Below are 22,443 nucleotides of genomic sequence, written 5' to 3' on the forward strand. Positions count from 1 at the left end.
GTCATGAACAGAGCGACGCTGGAAACCTGATGGAAATACGACGTTTCTGTTAGTTTCCTGTATTGATGTGAGGAAGGTTACAGTCTCCTCATCATCGCTCCTCACACATCTGCTGTTTCAGCTCTTCAGTGATTCATGTTTCTGTAAATCTGGTGCTGCAACTAACGATTATTGTCATTATTAATTAATCTGCGATGAATCTATTAACTGTTTGGTCTGTAAAACACAGCCGAAGGAGACGAAGACATTCAGACCTGGTCCCAAAGGAACCCAAAGATAGTAAAACCTGGTCTTAGAGTGACCAGAGCCAGACTGAAATAGACCCAGTCTGAAACAGATCCAACAACAACCGGACTGGATTTACAAGAGACCCAAAGAGATGTTAGACCCGGTCCACAACAGACCCTCGGACTATAAAAACTGATTCATGGACCCAAGACCTGCTGCGACAGAACTGGACTCGCTTGGACCCAATTAGACTGAACATCATGTAGATCCCAGAGTGCAGACCTCTAGCGGGTCCTTAAACAGAGACAAAAACCAGACAGAAGCAGATCCATCATTAAATAATCTAATCTGATGTTTGAATCGTCCACAGTTCAGCACCTGACGACCCGACAGCTGCACAAAGACAACCAACTAAAAAACCGTCTGAACGCAGAAGAAGAAGAAAAGGCGACGGGGTCCCGAGCGCTCCAGAATCCGGCACCTGCTGATCACGTGACGTCCACATTGATCTGATTTCTCTTCACAGCAGCGGACAGACAATACTCACAGAGAAGTCAATGTCCCGCCGCTCGGCCGTGATGAATGTGGTGGCTTTGTGTGCCGCCGCAGGTTTCTGCTGGCTCAGGTCAATCACTATTAAATTACAAAAGTCCAGCACTCAAAGGCCGATTGATAGATGGATACCGCAAACACACCGACCACAAAGAGGCCAAAGAAGAGGCCAAAGAGGCCTGACTGCATCCAGACACAGCAGAGACTCTTTCACCAGGAGTCCACCTCAATCATCTGCTCACTCTAATCTAAACCTGAGGAGGGACGGACATTTACTGCCGTTTATTAACATTAAAACAAAGTTCAGCTTCCTGTTGTTTCATAAAAGATGAAGACACACCTTCCTGTTTACAGGTACAAACACTACTCATCCTCACAGCAGAGCTTTACACACATTTTACACACAATTCAATTATTACAATGAAAAAGACAAACAAACAGGTAAATACTTGTAACCAGTGCAGAAAAATAGTGAGTACATTTACTCAAGTACTGTATTTAAGTACAGTTAGAGGTATTTGTACTTGTACTTGAGTATTTCCATGTGATGCTACTTTCTACATTTCAGAGGGAAATATTGTACTTTCTACTCCACTACATTTATTTGACAGCTTTAGTTACTTTTCAGATGAAGATTTGACACAATGGATAATATAACAAGCTTTTAAAATACAACACATTGTTAAAGATGAAACCAGTGGTTTCCAACCTTTTTGGCTTTTGACGTCTTACAAAAAGCAGTGTGTAGTCGGGGTCACATTTCACATGTCTATGAGTTGTTAACAGCTCCACCAAATAGTGATTTTTCCCTCTAAACTTCTCACATGCTTTCATTTCAATAAATGTTCAAATGATCCAATATTTCAGCAAAAATCAAAGATTAGAGAAAAAGTCCAAAAACTGAAAACAGATTTGTGTATCAGAACTTTGTTTTTTCTTCTTTCCTCTCCCATTAATCATCTCACCACCCCTCAGATTTATCTGCTGACCCTTTGGAGGGGCCCGACCCCTAGGTTGGGAACCACTGGACTAAACTAGCTAACTGTATATAAAGTAGTGTAAACTAGCTCCACCTCCAGCAGCTACAACAGTAACATGCTGCTCTAACACTGATGCTTCACTATTAATAATCTAATCATGTCATATATAATAATATATCAGTCAGAGGGACCAAACCACTACTTTTACTGCAATACTTTAACTACATCAAGCTCATAATACTTATGTACTTTTACTGCAATACTTTAACTACATCAAGCTCATAATACTTATGTACTTTTACTGCAATACTTTAACTACATCAAGCTCATAATACTTATGTACTTTTACTGCAATACTTTAACTACATCAAGCTCATAATACTTATGTACTTTTACTGCAATACTTTAACTACATCAAGCTCATAATACTTATGTACTTTTACTGCTTTGAAGTATCTGAGTACTTCTGACTGTAAAAGACCAAATTAAAGCAATAAAATAATTGCATTAAGAACTAAGAGGACTCAGACTGAGGGGGAGGACAGCAGAACACGTTGAGGAGTGATGGATCAGAGATGTGAACTGGTTTCAGTCCACCCAAATAAAACACAGTTAGAATCTGCACTGTAGTTGAACTGGAGACCAGTACAGGTGAGATGCTCCCTGCTCACTTTTCTTCAGTGAATCTCCTCCATGAGAACATAAATACCTCTGCAGAGGAGTCATCAGCCCCTCCTCTGCGTGTTTCTCTGAGCGTTTATATTTTCAAAGAGCCGGACTCGCTGTGTTTAGGAGGAGGACCGCGGGCGTGTAGAGGGATTGTCGGCCATGCATATAATCGCTTACTTACACTCTGTGAGTTTGCTTTGGATCGGCCACATTAGCATCTGAAAATGAGCTGAGAAACACTGGAGGCCAGAGGCAGCGTCATCCTGCAGCTCGCTGTCACTGATCCGAGCAGGCGGAGATACACGAGAGGCCCGACGCCACCGCCGAGCGCTTTCCAGCTACACTCACACAGCTCTGCTCTTCTTCTCTCATTCTCTATCACATCTAGTGTTCAACACAGGAGCCTCCATCCTCTGTGTAACGACAGGTTCATGTCATTCGTGGCAGGATTTCAGACTCTCAACTAAACTTACTTTAGTATTATTATTATTTAATCTCTACACAAAGTCTATCACAGAACAGCCTTTCTTCACTGCAGGAATATTAAGAGTTCAATTGTTTTTAATAAAGAAAGATGCAGAAAGAGTCACTGACCTCATCTCTAGTTGACCGGACTACTGGACTCTCCAAAACATCAGAGGAGAGAGCACATTACACATCCTGAAGCTCTTTACACACCGGGGACGTGATGAATAAACCACACCAGCACATGAAATACTGTCCTGCCAATAAACATCACAACTATTCACACCGGCAGCAAAACCAGTTTACGACAGAAACACGGAAACACCAATTTGCAACAGAATTTGCGTCAGCTGATTGTGTTGTGTGTGAAGGTACTCATGACTCAGGTGTAAAGACCTTCAGTGTTTATAAGGGAACCACTGTCAAAGTGTTAAATTAACATTATAAACACTATGACAGTTTGAATGAACAAACTCTTGTAGTGTAAATTATTAACACCATGATGGATAACAACAGCACTGGTCAGCGTTCAGAGTTCACTCAGTAGAGACACTCATACAGTAACACTCGGTGGTGACAGTCCTTCAATTTATCACCTAAAATTGACCCTAAACGATTGTTGATCATGTGTTTCAAGGCGTCTACTGGACTTGGCACCATCTGAAAGTGGAGCAGTAATCACTCCAAACAGGGACTGCAATGAAAGAAACTGGATGTTTTCCTGTAACAAGGCCTTCACATTATATTTGACAACCAGGGCGCTCATAAAAACCCTGCAGTGACCTTGAACAATATAATACTGCCAAAAACATGAGGCAGCTCATTACTGCTGCCTGCACAGCACAGAACAATGAGTCTGAAAGTATCGCAGCTCATGAAGTGTGACGATTATTACAAACATCGTCTCCATTTCTGATACCAAAGAACAGACGTCATTTCCCAGAAAGATGCAAACATTCAATCGCATCTCATGAAGAAAACTACATGTAACCCGAGATGTGACACTTACTTCATGTGACACATTGGTGTGAAAGTGCTGAGTCAGCGTTTTCGTTTTGAGAAGCCTGGACTCGATACCTTCAGCAGTGATTCTCAATGACAGTTTGTTATGTTATTGAAGTTTTTAATGCCTTGTTTTTGGCTTCATACCTCATACTCCAAAACGTGAAAAACCATCACACAAATGTGACACCTACACATTGTTGATGAACGTGGCTTTAACACTTCTGCCTTTAAGCTTCCTGTTGTTGTGTCAACTCAAATGCTGTAGACCGAGCACAAGAAGGAAGACACTTTTTAATGAAGTGGTTCCCTGCAGGAGATGAGCTTCTTCTCCATGTCCATGTAGAAGGTGCTGATGGCCTGCTTGCTGGTCCCAGAAGCAAGAAGGAATGGCTGCTGAGGCCCTTCTGGTTCTCCAGGTGTTCTTCTAGGCTCCTACAGGATTGAGGGTAAAAGTGACAGTTACATCGTGATGTGTTCTTTAAAGCTTAAAGCTCAGACTGTGGTCCAGTACAAACACAACTAGGCCCACAGCCTGGGATGTGCTGATCTCCAGTGCTTTCTTTTTCATGGGCAGAGGTGGTCCAGTGTCAGCTTTATCCTTAAAACTCCACTTTAACCTACTGCCCGTGACCTCTGCAGGCTTCCTGAGCTGTGTTAACCTCCATTATAGGAACTGTGTATGCCCAGTAGTGTTTAACTGAATCCCTGTGTGATCATCAGAGGATTCATCTTCGTATTGATTCTGGAAGGGAGGCTCCTGCTTCTCTGATCACCTTTTTTATAGAAATGTGCCATTTCTCCAGCAGTTTGCTTATTTCTGGTCCAAAGAGGAGGTTAAAATCTTGGCGTATCTGCAGCAACAGAGAGAGTTCAATATACATTATCTGACAATCCAATGATAAGCTTTTAGCTGTGAATTAATAAAAGTGTTCCTTAGCAAAGACAGAGACATGATCCAAGTTCAACTTCATAATCAGCTGATAGCAGTAACCCCCTTTTAACAAGCTGTTCACAGAATAAATAAAAGTCAGGAACCAGAATAGTCAGGATTTACGTCGCTGTGTAATCACTGATACCAACAGCATGCAGCTCTTTCTCCTATCATCCCCCTCACAGAGCTGCTGTGGCTGCTATCAATCTAAATCTAATGCAGTATAACAGTTCTGCAGTAAATCTTACCTCCATCAAGGTTTTAATGTTCACTTTCTGTTGGAACTCATTTGGAGGCTGCAGTTTGTTCTGCTGTTCGATTGCATTATTTCATACCAGAGGTATTTCTAATATTTTGTCCACCCCATTTATAACAGTGAGGGTAGTCAAAATAGTAGAAACACTTCTCTGTATGACATAATATAATTTAACAACAGCACAGTGCTACAGCCTTCAAAATAACCATAAAGTTGAGAGCAACTCTCTGAGCAGTTTATGTTAAATCAACGTTACAACCTTCTAACGGGAGCGTTTCCTCAGTTTCAGCTATTAACCAATAAACTGGCAACTGAACATCATTGAGCACTAATAATCAAAGCGGTCCTGCACACTGTCAAGTGCATCTAAGTAATCTTGATAACATCATTTCTTAGTGCAAAAATTAAATTTCAAAATAATGCAATTAAGGGAAAAACACAACTTTCTTTCCTGACGAGGGGATCTTTTAACGCAGGCAACACGGTGACAACCTCCAACATAATTCACTGCAGGGTTCCTGCCAGCAGGTCACAGAGACGCACAACAATCACATTACTGCAGTAATATGAGTCTACTGCAGGGTTGAGACCAACGCTGTCACCTGCTGATGACCAGTAACTAACTACTGGTAATTCAGCCCCGAGTCCACACATTAATATTGGTCATCATGCAGTACGGGAATTTAAAATGAAAAAAGAAAAGTTCAGTTTAATAGCTGTAACCGCGGGGACGAGCTGACCTATTTCACACAACTCTGCTCATCCTTACAATGAAACCTATATCCTGCTATCATCAACCATGTGCTGCAGGAATGTTAAACACAGCATCCCGGTCTCTGCACACGCTGCAAGCACTGCGGTCGGCAGGATCTGTTTTATCAGCTACACAGATTACAGCAGTGAGTTGAACAGTATACCTCTGACAAGGCCCGACAGGATGGTCTGGATTTGGCTCTGTGTCTTTAAAACTGAACGGGTTATTATTTGGATGGCAAGGAACCTTTCCAGAGTTACATGCTCAGTTCCAACAAAACACAAATCAAAAAGCAAATGTTAATAGACGTGGTTAACAATTCTGATTTAGACCAAGAGCAGCAAACTAGCGTCAGTCATCATTAAAGCATGACGGTAATGATGATCAAGAAAAGCCAAATTTGAAAGGAGTTGAATTGTGGATAAAACCTTGAATTCAGCAGACATGATGCTGCTTCCAAACATTTATCTTTCCTGACTCAACAATCAGGAACCAATAGAGAAACGGCTGTTTTGCTACGCCGCAATAAAGTTAAACCTTTTTCTAACAGGTGTCTTAATATTTCATATACTAATATTACAACTAGATTCTGTTAATGCAATATAAAACCAAGCTATTTTATAAATGTACTATTGTCATCATGACTGTCACTGATGACAAAACAAATCCCTTCCAGAGTGGATAATTCTGCCAACACGGTTTCATCCACAGTGATGGAGAACGACATGAAAAGGGTTTAAATGACACAATATAATGACTTACACTCAGTTTGAATTACTGGTGAGTCATAATATTCCAGTTGGGAAGTTTACCTTCAGAAAGGAATTCTTCAGAATCAGCTGCTTGTAATTTGATGTATTTGTTTCTTCTTTGATGATTGTTTTTCCGTCTACAACATCAGACTGTAGAGGAAGAGGGGACAACATGACATTTCTTAAAACATCCTTCAATGCTATTTAATTATGAATAGATATTGCCTTTTAATAGCCTAAAAGACAATAAAATCAACCACACTCAGATGCTGTCTGATGGACTCTGATGGATGGAAATGAAGGTGGGTATACAGAAGTTCTTCCTGCCTCAGAGATCTGAATCTTTATATACTTGCTCTTCACACCTCTGGTGATGATTGTGATATCTTTGTATCCTCCAACAGAAGCACTGAAAAACACTGAATGGCCTCTTTCTGCCATCTCAACTGTTATGGCCTGAATTCTAAAGCTTGAATAATAGTCAAATATAACATTGGTTACATGGTTATATTTATTATAGCAACTCTATAGGTTAAACATTTTTCCCACCTTAACTTACCTGAAGGTTGATTTTCTGAATGAGGACCCTCCTGATCTCGTCGACTGCTACAATCAAGAGATGCAAAGAAGCAAATTTCTATCAATTATGATGACAGGACAGTATTCACTCCTGAGATACATCAAACTGATTATGACATTTAAAAGAGGTGCAGTTAAAGGCTATAAATTTATGTTACATCCGTCGAGCCACATAATCTAAAACGCCATAACAAGCGTCAGCTAACGTTAAGTTAATACACAGCGCTGCTAACGGTTACATTAATGATCTGGGTAACACAGAGTTTCATGGCAGAGCCACAGCATCATGTCATAAACTTCAACTTGTATAATTTTCATTCATAAGAATAAATCTTTCACATCAGAGCAGTTAAGACGTTTTCAGTTCTGCTAAGTTTGAAGCATTTAACTTATTAATACCATTCATGTCTGAATGTTATTCCACTACTACAGTGTTTAGAGGAAACACACAGATTAAAAAATCCTCTAGACCCAAACAGCTTAAAACTATGTTTGTAAAGAGTTAGCGTTACAACTAAGCTAGCTTAACATTAGCCTCTGTTTACCAGCTAACGACGACGGGAACTCGGTAGTAAATATCGGTATTAAAATTACTCATGTCTCCAACATTTGAAACAGTGAGCCTAAATAAGCAAGTTAATACCAAACAGCAATAACACCAACAGAAATGGTTTGAATGTACTCACCAATCTCTGCTTCTCATGTTCGAGGCAACGGACAGAAAATGGCGGCTGTCACAGTTTTTCTAGCGTACCTGCTGCTGCCCACGAGCCCGGACGATGACAGACACAGGTGTTGAATACCATAAATTCTGATATTACACCGACATTAGGTTCTCTCACTGGTACAGAACCAGCACCAGAACCTCAACACTTCACTCTTCGACAGCCTCCAGTGAATTTGCTGTGCAGCTTCTCCACACATTTAACCTTAGAACTGATTTTAAAATGATTTTAATGGTTTACAAAGCACTGAATGGTTTAGCCCCAGCCTATGTTGTATAGCTACTAAAACCACGTCCCAGCCCTGACGTCCTCTGACGCCCCGCTGCTGCTCTCACTGCACCGCACCCATAAAAACATGGAGGACGCAACTTCACGCACCTGAAACCTGGAACACCTTACCTGCAGAGAAACTGGCCTCCAATTAACTTCCTCTCAAACATCTATGTCATTTATTGCACTTTGTGCACTTTAATATCTATTTATAATGTGTTTTCATGTTTTATCCTCTTATTTTTAGTGTACTGTAAAGTTTTGTAATTTTAAATGTATTTTTCTTATTTTTCTTAGCACCATGAAAAGTGCTAAACAAATTAATAAACTTCAACTATGCAGAGCTCCTACTAACCACTATTTTCAATATCAATTCATCTGATTATTTTTTCTATTACTCACTTTGTTTAAAATATCAGAAAATTGTGAAAAATATCCATCATAGTTTCCCAGAGTCCAGAGATGTCTGACCAACAATCCCAAACTCCAAATATTCAGTTTATTAGGATATAAACCCGAGCGAAGCAGAAAATTCTCTTCTGGAGAAACTGAAATGCCTCAAATGTGTTTTGTTTTTCTTGAAACTGAACTGATAAACATTTTTAACAGGACGTTTTCAGATCTGTGTAGTTCTGTCCCGATGAATCAGACTCTGGTAGGTTTTCCTCCGTCTTGGTACGACTGGTTTGGACCAAAACAACAGAGACCCTTTAGAGGACATGATCCATCTGACCGACTACAAGGCTGCAAGTTTGTGCTAAAAGGCTCCCGTAGCCAGTAACGCTTTGCATGCTGGGATGTTGAAGAGTGATATCAACAGTTGTAGGGCTGCAACTAACATTTATTTTTTCATTATTGATTAATCTGTCGATTATTTTCTCCAATAATCGATTTGTTGTTTGGTCCATAAAATGTCAGAAAATGGTGAAAAATGTTGATCAGTGTTTCCCAAAGTCCAAGTTGACGTCCTCAAATGTCTTGTTTTGTCCACAACTCAAAGATATTCAGTTTACTGTCACAGAGACTAAAGAAACCAGAAAATATTCACATTTAACAAGCTGCAATCAGAGAATCTTTGCAGCTATAAACACAAATCAAGATCCGTCCTGGACTAACAACCAATCACATTGTGTTCTTGATGTTTGGGTAGATAAGAGCTTCTTCAGGACCTTCTTCCTGTGTTTACGCTCTTGCCCCAGACACATCTGACCAATGAGAGGAGAGAACTTTCTCACCTGCTTTTAGTGATGAATTTTGGTTGGCTTGGATTTTTCTGTGTGTAAAAAAAGAAACCGAACCAAGTTTATAAAGTCATCCCGATTCAGACCAGAACAAACACACTAGAGGTTTGAAAACGGCTGCAGAGATGATCAGGAATATAAATGTCAATGTCATCTGCAAAGAAAATCATTCTGCGTACAATCTGACATTTCTGAAGTCAAAGTTTGAAACTAGTTTGTAAGAAATTCAAACACACAACTGTGAAAATACAGTCAGTGTGTCAGTTTAATACTGAGCCATAACGTGACTGTTCTCATCTCCTCTGACAGAGAAACTCCTTCATGTTTAATCCTTTTTATTGATTAAATACCACACACACACACTCTCCCTTTAAAGCACACATGTGGTTCAACGCTGGGGACAGACCTGCACCAGGACTGTGATGGTGGGCTCCCAGTCTAACCAGTAATCCCTGTCAGTGTTTGATGTGTTCAGACAGCTGCTGTTCATTTAAACTCTAACAGAAACCAGACTCTCTGAGCTGAAACACACTCTGACTGATGTAATCTCTGTCAACATGTAATTACAATTATAACCATCTAAATATATTTACCATAAATGATAAAAACAAAGCAGCATTTAAATGATGCCGGCGGCCGTCACAAACTAGGAAATATAAATACATATAAAATATGTCTTAAAGATTCGACCAGTTTTGAGTTTTAAAGATGCAGAACTTGTTTCACGCGTCTTTGTCTCCTCAAGGCTTTTTGAAACAGGTGTGAACTAACTAAACACAGCTGTTGGACTTAAACTACAACAGGAACACATCACTGCACTCTCCCTTAGTTTTAGGATTGATTTACAGATTTTATGGATTACTCTTAAAGCTCTTCATGGCTCCAGATTATAGAGATAATATTACAGATGATATAGTTGGTGTTATGTTTTAGACGCTGCACTTTTTAGATTTTTATCTTCTGTCTGGTCCACTGGTTTCTGTCTTGTTGATTTTTTCCTGAATCTTTGTTATGTAGGTTTTTTGCCTTTAACAGACAGTTGTTATCCCCTGCAGGATTTCTGCAGCTCCACCAAGTTACATTTAAGACTTTTCAAGACATTTTAATACCTGTTTCATGTCAAAGTCTGACAGATATCAATAAAAACCATCAGACCTTTGTGAATGAAATTTAAGACTTTTAAATACTTTGTAAGGCGATGCTTTGTAAGACCCGGCCCCGATGTCCTTAATGTAGATCAGAGGTTTTCAGACTGAGGAGCCTCCTCAGTTTGTGTCAAAATCCATCCTCCTCCTTCTTTGAGTCATAACTCAGTCAAATCTCAACACACATACATGAAACACATATGACAATACCATCATCTATATCATCTGTGACTGCATACACCTCCATAAAGCCGCTTAAAAATCAGAGAAAAAGAGGCTGCAGAGCAGCCTGAGAATCATCACATTGTGAAGTTTTCTTCAGTATCACAGTGATCAGTGATAGCTGTCTGAACATCATGTTACACTGCAGACAGGAGCTGCTAACAGCTGATTCACAGGACTTTAATGGAGACTACTTGACTAATTGACCTCCTGTTTATATCCCCCAAAGCATTATGGGAATTGTAGTTCCAAGACTGGGTGCATGGTTATCCCCCAAATCAAAGTAAGACAAAGAACAAAGAATAATAACAGCAGACACAAAATCCATGTATCCAATATTTTTCTGACATCAGTAAGGCTCAGAATCCGATTCCTAGAACACTTATTGTCCTGTGTTGAAAACCAGCAGACACACAGACAAAAACTCAGTTATCACATGTTGAAATTGGACCGGGGGGGTGACGGCAGATGGCGGCGATGGGAGGCGGCACAGGATCATAGTTGATGCAACATCACCAGTTCACGTTTGATTGGAAACACTCAGTGATTCATTTTCGTCTCATTCTCCAAAAGAACAGACTCGTCAATAGAAGCACAAGAATTTTCCATATTTTCGGATTTCTAATGTTTAGGTCATACAGACACAAACCTTGAACAGCCAAGACATCACACATATGGCACATTTATCTCATCATGTTTGTGGATGTTTTAAACAGAAGCAGTGTATGAGCCGCTCTGTTAACGATGGAGTGTCCAAACAAACACGAGGACAGTCAGTGATCCTCACAGGGAGCGGCTCGTTAAAACCTCGTCCTCTAATCTGACACTCACAGATTGACTGAACTCAGCAGATTAAATCCTGTCCTGTCTTTAATCAGAGTTTGATCCCTGGAGCAGAGGATGATCACACTGACCTGCTGACATCGGGGAACTGGACCGGGTAGTACAGGACCACACACTTGGGACGGATCAGTTGGTCCAGGTCTCTGGGCCGGTGGTCCGGGATCTTCTTCATGAAGGAGGAGATGGAGGACAGGAAGGAGTCCATGTTGAAGGCCGAGTTAAAGACGACCACGTCTGCCACCAGGCTGCAGGACAAAGAGAACACTGAGGTTGAAACTACAGGCCGCAAACTCATTTCTACATGAACAGACTGTCAACCAGCAGGGGCCAACAAAGAGCTGACCAGGGGCCAACTAAGGGCTGACCAGGAGCCTACAAAGGGCTGACCAGAGGCCAACAAAGGGCTGACCAGGGGCCAACAAAGGGCCACCAGGAGCCGATAAAGGGCCGACCAGGAGCCTACTAAGGGCTGACCAGGAGCCGACAAAGGGCTGACCAGGGGCCGACAAAGGGCCGACCAGGAGCCTACAAAGGGCCGACCAGGAGCCGACAAAGGGCCGACCAGGGGCCGACAAAGGGCCGACCAGGGGCCTACAAAGGGCTGACCAGGAGCCTACAAAGGGCCGACCAGGGGCCTACAAAGGGCCGACCAGGAGCCTACAAAGGGCCGACCAGGGGCCTACAAAGGGCCGACCAGGAGCCTACAAAGGGCCGACCAGGGGCCTACAAAGGGCCGACCAGGGGCCTACAAAGGGCCGACCAGGAGCCTACAAAGGGCCGACCAGGGGCCTACAAAGGGCCGACCAGGAGCCTACAAAGGGCCGACCAGGGGCCTACAAAGGGCCGACCAGGGGCCTACAAAGGGCCGACCAGGGGCCTACAAAGGGCCGACCAGGAGCCTACAAAGGGCCGACCAGGAGCCTACAAAGGGCCGACCAGGGGCCTACCAGGGGCTTACATTTCTGTTTCAGCATCACAGAGATGAAACATTTAGTCAACTGATGGAAAAATAATCAGAAATCATCTCCTGCAAAAATACCAAATCATTCTTTAGTTCCAGCCTCTGTTTTAATTGTTACCGAAGCTCTGTACTGTCTTTTAATTACTGTTGCTGCTTCTGTTTCCAGTGTTTAAACTGCAGCCTTTGTGATTTAAAACCAGGTTTTGATATAAACGGTTGAGTCTGATCTGCAGCAGAACTCTGCAGGGTTGATCAGAAGCTACATTATAATTCAAATTAGTAAAACAATCTGGCTTCAGTCCAATCAGACGTCTCTTAACGACAGCGCATTATTTAATGCAAGCGTATCTGCCTGCAGTAATGACATTACGGCAGATGGAGCAGCTCTGACTTATCGACATGCTGCCCTGCAGATCAACAACAATCAGTTTCTGTAGAGAGACGCTCGTTACTGATTAATGACAACACTTCAATTAGACAGACAGCATCATGTCGGCCCAGGTAATTAACCAATCACGTGCTCCCTGACATGCTCATTAAGACAAACTGTGAGAGCTGAGCGGAGTCAACCAAGTCATTAATCTGCACTCAGCTTTCATTATTAGACTGTAGATATTAATTAACTATTAAAGCACTTATTAAACACTGTAGTACTTATTATATAATACTACAAAGTACACTGATCATTACACACTGCAGTACTTATTATAATGACTGCACACGACTCTAAAGGACCCCTGTATGTTATCACTGTAGTCACTGTTATCAGCTGGAGATCACATGATCTCTTGGTACCAACAGAAACGTGTCCATTGCACCACATATGATAGGAGGAAAGTTTATGATCTTCACATGTATCAGTTTATTCAACACTTCCTGCTGATGTTTGTTTGACACTCAGGCCTGAAACCAGAGAACATCTGGCTTCTTTGCTTTGAAAATGGCCTGAACGTCCAAATGTTTCACCTCTAATTTTATGTGCTTCATAACTAACGTTTCCACAGTGGTACCATGAAATGTTTCGGTTTGGTTGTTTGGGTGTTAGTGCTGTGTGCAGAGCGGTTTTCATGTTTTGCTATTTTTCTGTTTATATTTGGTTTGATATATCGTCTCAGCATGGACGCTGCAGTGTGCAGATGTGCAGTAGTCACATCGCAGGAGGACAAATTAACTCAAACACATCATGCTACAACTTTGTTGCTGCTTCATACAAAAGGAAAAGTTTTCATTCTCCATGACTGATCAACCAGAAAGTGTCTGATATGACTTCATTTAGTCTGATTTAAGGGTTTGATCACTTCCAGTTGTAACCAAAGCAGCAGCACCAGTCGCCTACAACCTGAACATGAATAAACTGATGGCTGCCTGAAAACATGCAGCGCAGCTACAGACACACCTAACATCAGCTGGATGCAGCCGGCGTCCAGTTACACTCAGCAGCACCTCGTACTGCTGCTGGGTAAAACTAAACTGGTTTAAACCGGTTTAAACTTAAACTGGTTTAAACTTAAACTGGTTTAAACCGGTTTAAACTTAAACTGGTTTAAACTTAAACTGGTTTAAACTTAAACTGGGTAAAACTAAACTGGTTTAAACCGGTTTAAACTGGTTTAAACTTAAACTGGGTAAAACTTAAACTGGGTAAAACTAAACTGGTTTAAACCGGTTTAAACTTAAACCGGTTTAAACTGGTTTAAACTTAAACTGGGTAAAACTTAAACTGGTTTAAAAGTTAAACTGTTTAAAAGTTAAACTGGTTTAAAACTTAAACTGGTTAAAACTTAAACTGGTTAAAAGTTAAGCTGGTTAAAAGTTAAGCTGGTTAAAACTTAAACTGGTTAAAACTTAAACTGGTTAAAAGTTAAACTGGTTAAAAGTTAAGCTGGTTAAAAGTTAAGCTGGTTAAAACTTAAACTGGTTAAAACTTAAACTGGTTAAAAGTTAAACTGGTTTAAAAGTTAAACTGGTTAAAAGTTAAACTGGTTAAAAGTTGAACTGGTTAAAAGTTAAGCTGGTTAAAAGTTAAGCTGGTTAAAAGTTGAACTGGTTAAAACTTAAACTGGGTAAAACTTAAACTGGTTTAAACTTAAACTGGGTAAAACTTAAACTGGTTTAAACCGGTTTAAACTTAAACCGGTTTAAACTTAAACTGGTTAAAACTTAAACTGGTTAAAAGTTGAACTGGTTAAAAGTTAAGCTGGGTAAAACTTAAACCGGTTTAAACTTAAACTGGTTTAAACTTAAACTGGGTAAAACTTAAACTGGTTTAACCCGGTTTAAACTTAAACCGGTTTAAACTTAAACTGGTTAAAACTTAAACTGGTTAAAACTTAAACTGGTTTAAAACTTAAACTGGTTTAAAAGTTAAACTGGTTAAAACTTAAACTGGTTAAAAGTTAAGCTGGTTAAAACTTAAACTGGTTAAAACTTAAACTGGTTTAAAGTTAAACCGGTTTAAAAGTTAAACTGGTTAAAACTTAAACTGGTTAAAAGTTAAACTGGTTAAAAGTTAAGCTGGTTAAAAGTTGAACTGGTTAAAACTTAAACTGGTTAAAAGTTAAGCTGTTTAAAAGTTAAGCTGGTTAAAAGTTAAGCTGTTTAAAAGTTAAACTGGTTAAAAGTTAAACTGGTTTAAAAGTTAAACTGGTTTAAAAGTTAAACTGGTTAAAAGTTAAACTGGTTTAAAAGTTAAACTGGTTAAAAGTTAAACTGGCTAAAACTTAAACTGGTTAAAGTTAAGCTGGTTAAAAGTTAAACTGGTCAAAAGTTAAACTGGTTAAAACTTAAACTGGTTAAAGTTAAGCTGGTTAAAAGTTAAGCTGGTTAAAAGTTGAACTGGTTAAAGTTAAGCTGGTTAAAAGTTAAACTGGTCAAAAGTTAAACTGGTTAAAACTTAAACTGGTTAAAGTTAAGCTGGTTAAAAGTTAAACTGGTTAAAAGTTAAACTGGCTAAAACTTAAACTGGTTAAAGTTAAGCTGGTTAAAACTTAAACTGGTTAAAAGTTAAACTGGTTAAAACTTAAACTGGTCAAAAGTTAAACTGGTTAAAAGTTAAACTGGCTAAAACTTAAACTGGTTAAAGTTAAGCTGGTTAAAAGTTAAACTGGTCAAAAGTTAAACAGGTTAAAAGTTAAACTGGTTTAAAGTTAATCTGGTTAAAAGTTGAACTGGTTAAAAGTTAAACTGGTTAAAAGTTGAACTGGTTAAAACTTAAACTGGTTAAAAGTTAAACTGGTTAAAAGTTGAACTGGTTAAAAGTTAAACTGGTTAAAAGTTGAACTGGTTAAAAGTTGAACTGGTTAAAAGTTAAACTGGTTAAAAGTTGAACTGGTTAAAAGTTGAACTGGTTAAAAGTTTAACACACAACTTGCAGTGTCCAGATCTATCTGTACTTACATCTTGCTGACATATAAATAAATGTGTTTTCGAGTCCTCAGCTGGGAGGCCTGTTTATCTTCCAGCACACAGATCAAACATGTAAACATCATTAGAAACAGTAGATTACATGTCAATAACACACAGCCCATGTGTAAAGTGCATTAAGGAACGTGTTGTTCTCTCCACTCGCCATGCTGCTGTCAGAGTCGCACACCTGAAACTGAAAGTGGAGGAGTCCAAGCTAATGTCTGGAGGGGTGACGGAGGGCTGAACCAAGTGTGAAGTAGGACAGGGGTCGTTTCATTAGAAGCGGACAGACTTTTAAAAGGACCCAAATGATAAAAATCAGGATTGTTAATAGTACATGAGGAACGCCCTGCCTGTATCTGGTGAAATCTCCTGTATTTTTCATATCGCAATATATATATCAGAGAAAAAGATATTGCAATGTCATCTTTTTCCAGCACGGTGCAGCCCTAGTTTCTATAAATAAAAACCTACCAGGAACAGCAGCTTGTTTTCTTTTAACGTGACATCTACAGGAAGTGTTGAGCGGTAACGACAGCAGATTAACGCTGATCAATGACTGCTGCAGTCAGTGACATGAAATAAACTTTATATGAAGTTAACATGACAACATGGAGGACGAGTTGAACAACTGCACACAGGCGCAGATGAGATATAACATATAAAAACTACAGACCTGATTCACTCTGCAGGTCTATGAAGGCATGAAACGCTGCTTAAAGAGAATTTACAGTACATAGAAAATAAAAGCCTGTTTACCATGAGAGGACTTGGTTGTATCCATACTGGAAGTCCCTCTCCTGGTCTTTGCGGACCGGATAAACCAGCTGGTTCTCGTGGAAGTACAAGACCTTCTTCAGACGGGCCAGGTCCGGTCTGAGAGCCACCAGCTCACACAGGTTCAGAACGGAGCTGCAGAACAAAACTCTGCAGGAAACAGACACGATGCCGACAGAAGGAAAATATAATAATAATAATAATAATAATAATAATAATAATGATAATAATAATAGGAGAGCAGGAGGACAACAAACACACAATAACATGATGATGAGCTCATCTCAACAGTCTGAACTAAACCTCATCACAAAAACACTCACATGAGATAATAAACACATTCTGTTGAAATCATCAATATTCTTTCTATTATTTTCTCTTTTTTCTTCTTCTACTATTTTCCTTTGATCTTATTTATTTATACTTTTTTCATTTTTTTACAATCTATCTATTCTCTTTTCTATTCTATCTATTCTAATCTAATTATTCTTTTTTCTCTCCTTTCACTTTATTGTCTTCATTATTTAATTTCATATTATTTTGTTTTTATTTACTCTCCACAGTCCTGCTGACGGCTTTATTACTTATGTTCTGTTATGTAACGATGCCTGTACAGTCTCAGTTCTCCTGAGCTTTCACTCATCATCCCAGGTCTTCATCAGTAAACGGTCAGTGTTCAGATGATGATGTGAGTTTAAAGTGTATTGAGAGCGGTGCAGCACAGCCTCCTCATTGTTTAACTAGCGTCTCCCTGATGGCAGCAGTTTGTATTGTGATCCAGGACCTGGGGGGGGTCAGCCTGTCTAACTGTAGTCTTCTCAGACAGCATCACTGTCGCTGCTGTGTGGACCAGTCTGTTTATTTGTGGAGATCGTGTAACGTAATATTCTCTCTATCACAGCACCATCAAATATCATCACTACTCTCTGTCCAACCGCACAGGAAGTAGAGTCTCTGTCGGATCCTCGTGCACACACAGAGTTCACGTGGACGTTCCACGACAGATTACAGTCAATATGTTCACAAGTATCTGTAAGAATGAACCTGGCTAATACCTGCCTTACGGACCAGTACTGGACTGTTCTCTTAGTGTTTACAATGAGATGAAGGTCGTCTCACCACTGTACAAGCTGTTTCACCTCCAAACTAAAGAAAATCACCAGAAACCTGACAGTGAAAGTGCGGGATGCTGCTTGTCCAGTCATTGGTGTATAATGTCAACAGAACAGGACTCACACATCCATGAGGAACATCTGTTAATGACTTTAGACTCAGATCACGTCTGGTTCACTCAGAAATGAGCCAAACCACCTGATGATGATGATAAACAGGTTAACAGTCGTCTGTCTGAGCTTCAATCACTGTTTCTCTTCTTGTTCCTACAGCTGGATGTTTGTAGCTATGTGCTGTATATATTAGGGATGTGCAGAGAGCCCAGTATTTGTATCTGTATCTGTATTTGTTGAGCAGTGTTTCCTCTATAAATGAACAGGAGAACCAGAATCTCCACCAGGCCCAAAAAAAAATGTTGATGCCGAAAACAACGCAAAATATCCATTAATTCAGAAATCAACAGTGAGCCTCTGTACAGCTGTTCTGAAACTAGAGTAACCTCCGTGTTATGTGTGGCGTAGTGGGTTGACTGAGAGACAGCAGAGGAAAAGGTTAGCAGGAAGTTGTCAGTGTGTCAGTTAATGTGCAGTACAGACTGCAGTGTGTCAGTTAATGTGCAGTACAGACTGCAGTGTGTCAGTTAATGTGCAGCACAGACTGCAGTGTGTCAGTTACTAAATGCTGCAAGACCAAGAAAAGTGTCGTCTGTTGTTTCCCAACTGCTGGAAAAGTGAAAGAGGTTAGCTCCAAAGTTAGCAACAATGTGTTAGTCTAACCTGAAGACAATAATCAGAGAAATGTGTAGCTGCTGAGTCTATATATATATATACACACACACACACATATATATATATATATGTACACACAAATATATGTGTATGTATACATATATACACATATATACATATATATGTACACACATATATATGTATATATGTGTGTACATATATATATATATAAGAATCATAATCATACACTGGAGAAATTTGAGTGTGTTTGTATTACATGTCACTTTGCTTGGGTCTGCTAAAGTCTTCACCTTTCAAACATACTCTCTGGAGGTGATCAAGAAATAAGGGTGTAAAATGACTAGAATAACTTATAAAAAATAAAAGGCCAGAAGACAACATGGCAATAATGGTGTAAAATGATTCCCAATACTTATATAAAAGTTGGATATAATCAGGTAGAATTGAATATGCCAGTACATATCCTCAAACACCTCAAAACCTGTTTTGAAGAGTTTTGACCAACAACGAGTGACGGAGATAAAAGTAACATAATAATTGGTCAAAAATTAGGGAGGGTGGATGATAAGGTGTGACCTAAGCCGACCCAAGGGAATAAAAACAATGCCCCAAAGAAAAAACCTTTGGAGCCATTTGGTTGGTTGTAAAAGTGCTGATTGCTCCCCTTTTTTGCCGGCATTAAAGAACACTTTGCTGCTTGGACCTCTGACTCCCTTTTTATTTTCAAAAGAGAGTTTTTTGCTCTGGTATATTTTTCTGCAACAATTTGATACAAAAAAAAAAAATAAAAAAAAAATAAAATATATACATATATACATATATACATATATATATATATATATATGTATATATATATATATATATATATATATATATATATATATATATATGTATATATATATATATATGTATATATATACATATATATATATATTAGCATTACTTGATTGTTCCCTGTGTGAGTCTCACCTGTATGAGGGGCAGGTGGGGATGGTCTGGCTGAAGTGCAGCGCCGCCGTCCTCGCCCTCCAGTGCCATTTCTTGGCGGGCAGCGTGAAGGTGCAGCAGCCGCTCAGGTGGGTCTTCAGCAGGTCGATCAGCTGTTTGTGAGATCCGCCGTAAAACGCCTCCACCAGCAGAACGCTGGGAGACGAACCGCTCTGACAGAGAGAGGACATCACTCATTATTGATTAGCTTCTCTTTGTATGTTTATTCCTTTATGTCGAGTTTATTTTGATCTGTGCAACATAAAGAAACTGATATAATTAATGTTTTAATGATTGCTGATTGATTATTTGCTACATAAGATCCATTAATGTAAATTTGAGGAAATGAAATGGTTCAGTGGGCCATGTCTATAAACTGATTACTGTTATTAAATAGTCTGATGTGATTGAAAAGCTCTTCTTGTCATACAGATGTGATTGGAAACAGGACTGGGACAATTAATTATTGATTGGACATTATAGTATTTTTTAAAGAAATATACCAAAAACTGTACAGCTTCAAGTTTCTCAAACATGGATATTTATTAATTAATTTTGTTGAAAATGTTTGGATTGCGGAGGGCTTACAGATGAATCAATAATCATTATTGTTCCAGTAATAATTGATACTGTGATGAACAGAAAGCAGCTCGTGTGTCTGACAGATGTCCGTTCACTTCCTGTTGTTGACATTTGAACAAACATCATTTATGGATTCAAATAAACTTCATTTTACTACAGTTTCATGCTGCCAACAATAATTACTTTGCAGCAAATAGATCAACACTAAAATGCATCAATGATCAGTTTATGAAGTGTTTTTAGATCAGATGTATTGATCACCCAGGTGACTGTTGGTTTGCAATCTATCACATCGATTAACTGATAGGAAATCAAAGAGTAAAGTGAATATTTTGGAGCAAAGTGAAGACGTCAGCGAGGCTTCAGAGACACCGACGCACCGAATGATTCATCAGCTACTCCAGAAAATAATCAGCACATTGATAATGAAAATAATCTTGCAGCTCTACACTGGATGTTACATCTGAATTTAACATTTAACAGATTTAACTAATGATGATGAACTATTAGATATGAAGAATAAGTCTGTGTGATGATTTATTTAAATACTTTAATGCATCTCAGCACCTGCTTTTCACCAAAACTGAAAGTGGCACAGAACTCATTAAATAAACCATATTCATATGTCTGTAATTATTTCCACGACACAAATCTCTAAATGTCTTTCAGAGTCAGGAATCACATTTACTCAGTGTTTTATTTTATATTCATGATTTACATACATGGAGTCTAAAAATCCTGAATCAGCCAATAAAAAGCCGCTGAGCTTCCGAACGTGGCGTCGCTCAGCGTGCAGATGGAGAGAAAAGGAGCAGAAAGTAACTTAGCGCAGCAGTAATGTCGTCTATTTGCAGCACAATGCGGCCTGCTGGAGACGCAGCGTGTCCATTATGATGTGAGGCGTTTACACAGCGAGGAGCAGGAAGTGGACGGCTTACAGCATTAAAAGACACGACGACGAGTCCCCGAGCTTTCTGTCCTTCCACTGAATTCCCTCCCAGTGATTTCCAGTCCACCCTCCATCTTCCTCTTCCATTTAGCTGCCCACAATGGGACCTAATGTCTGTGCAGCACTCAGCGCTCGCCCACAGACTGCTCAATCAGTCAATATCAGTAATGCTACTCATATCTGGAGAAAGGAAATGAGCTGTGCAATCTGCTTCTTCTTTCTTTCTCTTCTCAGTGGCTGGGAGGCAGATACAGCGCTGCTGGTTCAGCAGAGGTTAAATGCAAATGTTTCAAAAATAAAAATCTGATTGGAAACAGACACATAATGTCGCCTATTGTGCTAAAACGGTCCAATCTATTTCCTGAATGCCGTCAAAATAATGTGAAATATGAAAATGTGAAAAGCGTCCGAGGAGGGGGGGGGGGGGGGGGGGGGGGGGGGCGAACGGAGATTCTTCGATTAACTCGCTGGCTTTCGACCTTTTTGGCCTTTAAAATGAAGAAAAGTCGCCTGGTTTGAGGTTTCAGGCCTCAGACATGAAGAAGAGTCTGGAGGTCCTGACCCCGAGCACGGACACCACCGCATCAATATTCATTATTATTCATTCATTCCAGATCAATATATTTATCAGTTCACATGTTCACAAGAATAAGAACCATAATAACAAATATCACGCACCCCCCGAAGCCAGGAAATAAACTGCTACTAAATACAAAATACAACAAATAAATGGAAAAATAAAAGTCATGAAGCTTAAAAAAAAAAAGTCAACAAATTAAAAAATAAACGCAGAGAAACAAAAACAATCAGAGAATAAAAGTCAGCAGATACGAACATTAATAAAATAAAAACTGCAACAATTTAATTTAACAAAAGAAAAATAAAAGTGAAAAAACAGAAATAAAACTATTTAAAAATATCAAATAATTTGATAAAAGATAAAAGTCAGAATGATCAAATTTAATAAAAAACGGAATAAAAATAAAAGTGAACAAAATAAATTAGAAAAACAGAAAAATGAAGTTTGACAGAAGAACATCAAACATCTTGATCTGGAGATAAAAATCTACAAATGAGACAAAAAAGGATGAAATGTGATGATGAAAATCAGTCGAGATGAAGAAAAGAATTTAACTGAACGAATAAAATCAACTAATATAAAAAAAGATGAATGACTGAATAAATCCAGAAATAAACAGGACGACAGTCGAACGTTCTGATGAAAGTCGGCCGACGCAGCAATAAAAGCTTTGGATTGAGGAGAGAAAGACAGGCGGCAGAGAAGATGTCGAGAAAAGAGGAA

General features: G+C 39.4%; 1 protein-coding gene across 3 annotated transcripts in view; it reads right to left on the bottom strand.

The window, feature by feature from the left end:
* Positions 1–22,443, bottom strand: part of gtdc1 (glycosyltransferase-like domain containing 1) — a 52,010-nt gene that overhangs the window by 23,872 nt on the left and 5,695 nt on the right. For 2 of the 3 annotated variants that reach the window (XM_044365769.1, XM_044365768.1), the window contains exons 2-4: positions 19,592–19,782; positions 16,743–16,910; positions 11,689–11,862 (exon numbers count right to left, since the gene is read on the bottom strand). In XM_044365769.1, coding sequence (XP_044221704.1) covers positions 11,689–11,862; positions 16,743–16,910; positions 19,592–19,782 — 533 coding nt within the window. The remainder of the gene's footprint in view (positions 1–11,688; positions 11,863–16,742; positions 16,911–19,591; positions 19,783–22,443) is intronic. The other variant, XM_044365770.1, reaches the window with a different exon arrangement.

Source organism: Thunnus albacares, chromosome 11 (genome assembly GCF_914725855.1).
Source record: "Thunnus albacares chromosome 11, fThuAlb1.1, whole genome shotgun sequence".
In the NCBI taxonomy this organism is placed as follows: Eukaryota; Metazoa; Chordata; class Actinopteri; order Scombriformes; family Scombridae; genus Thunnus; species Thunnus albacares.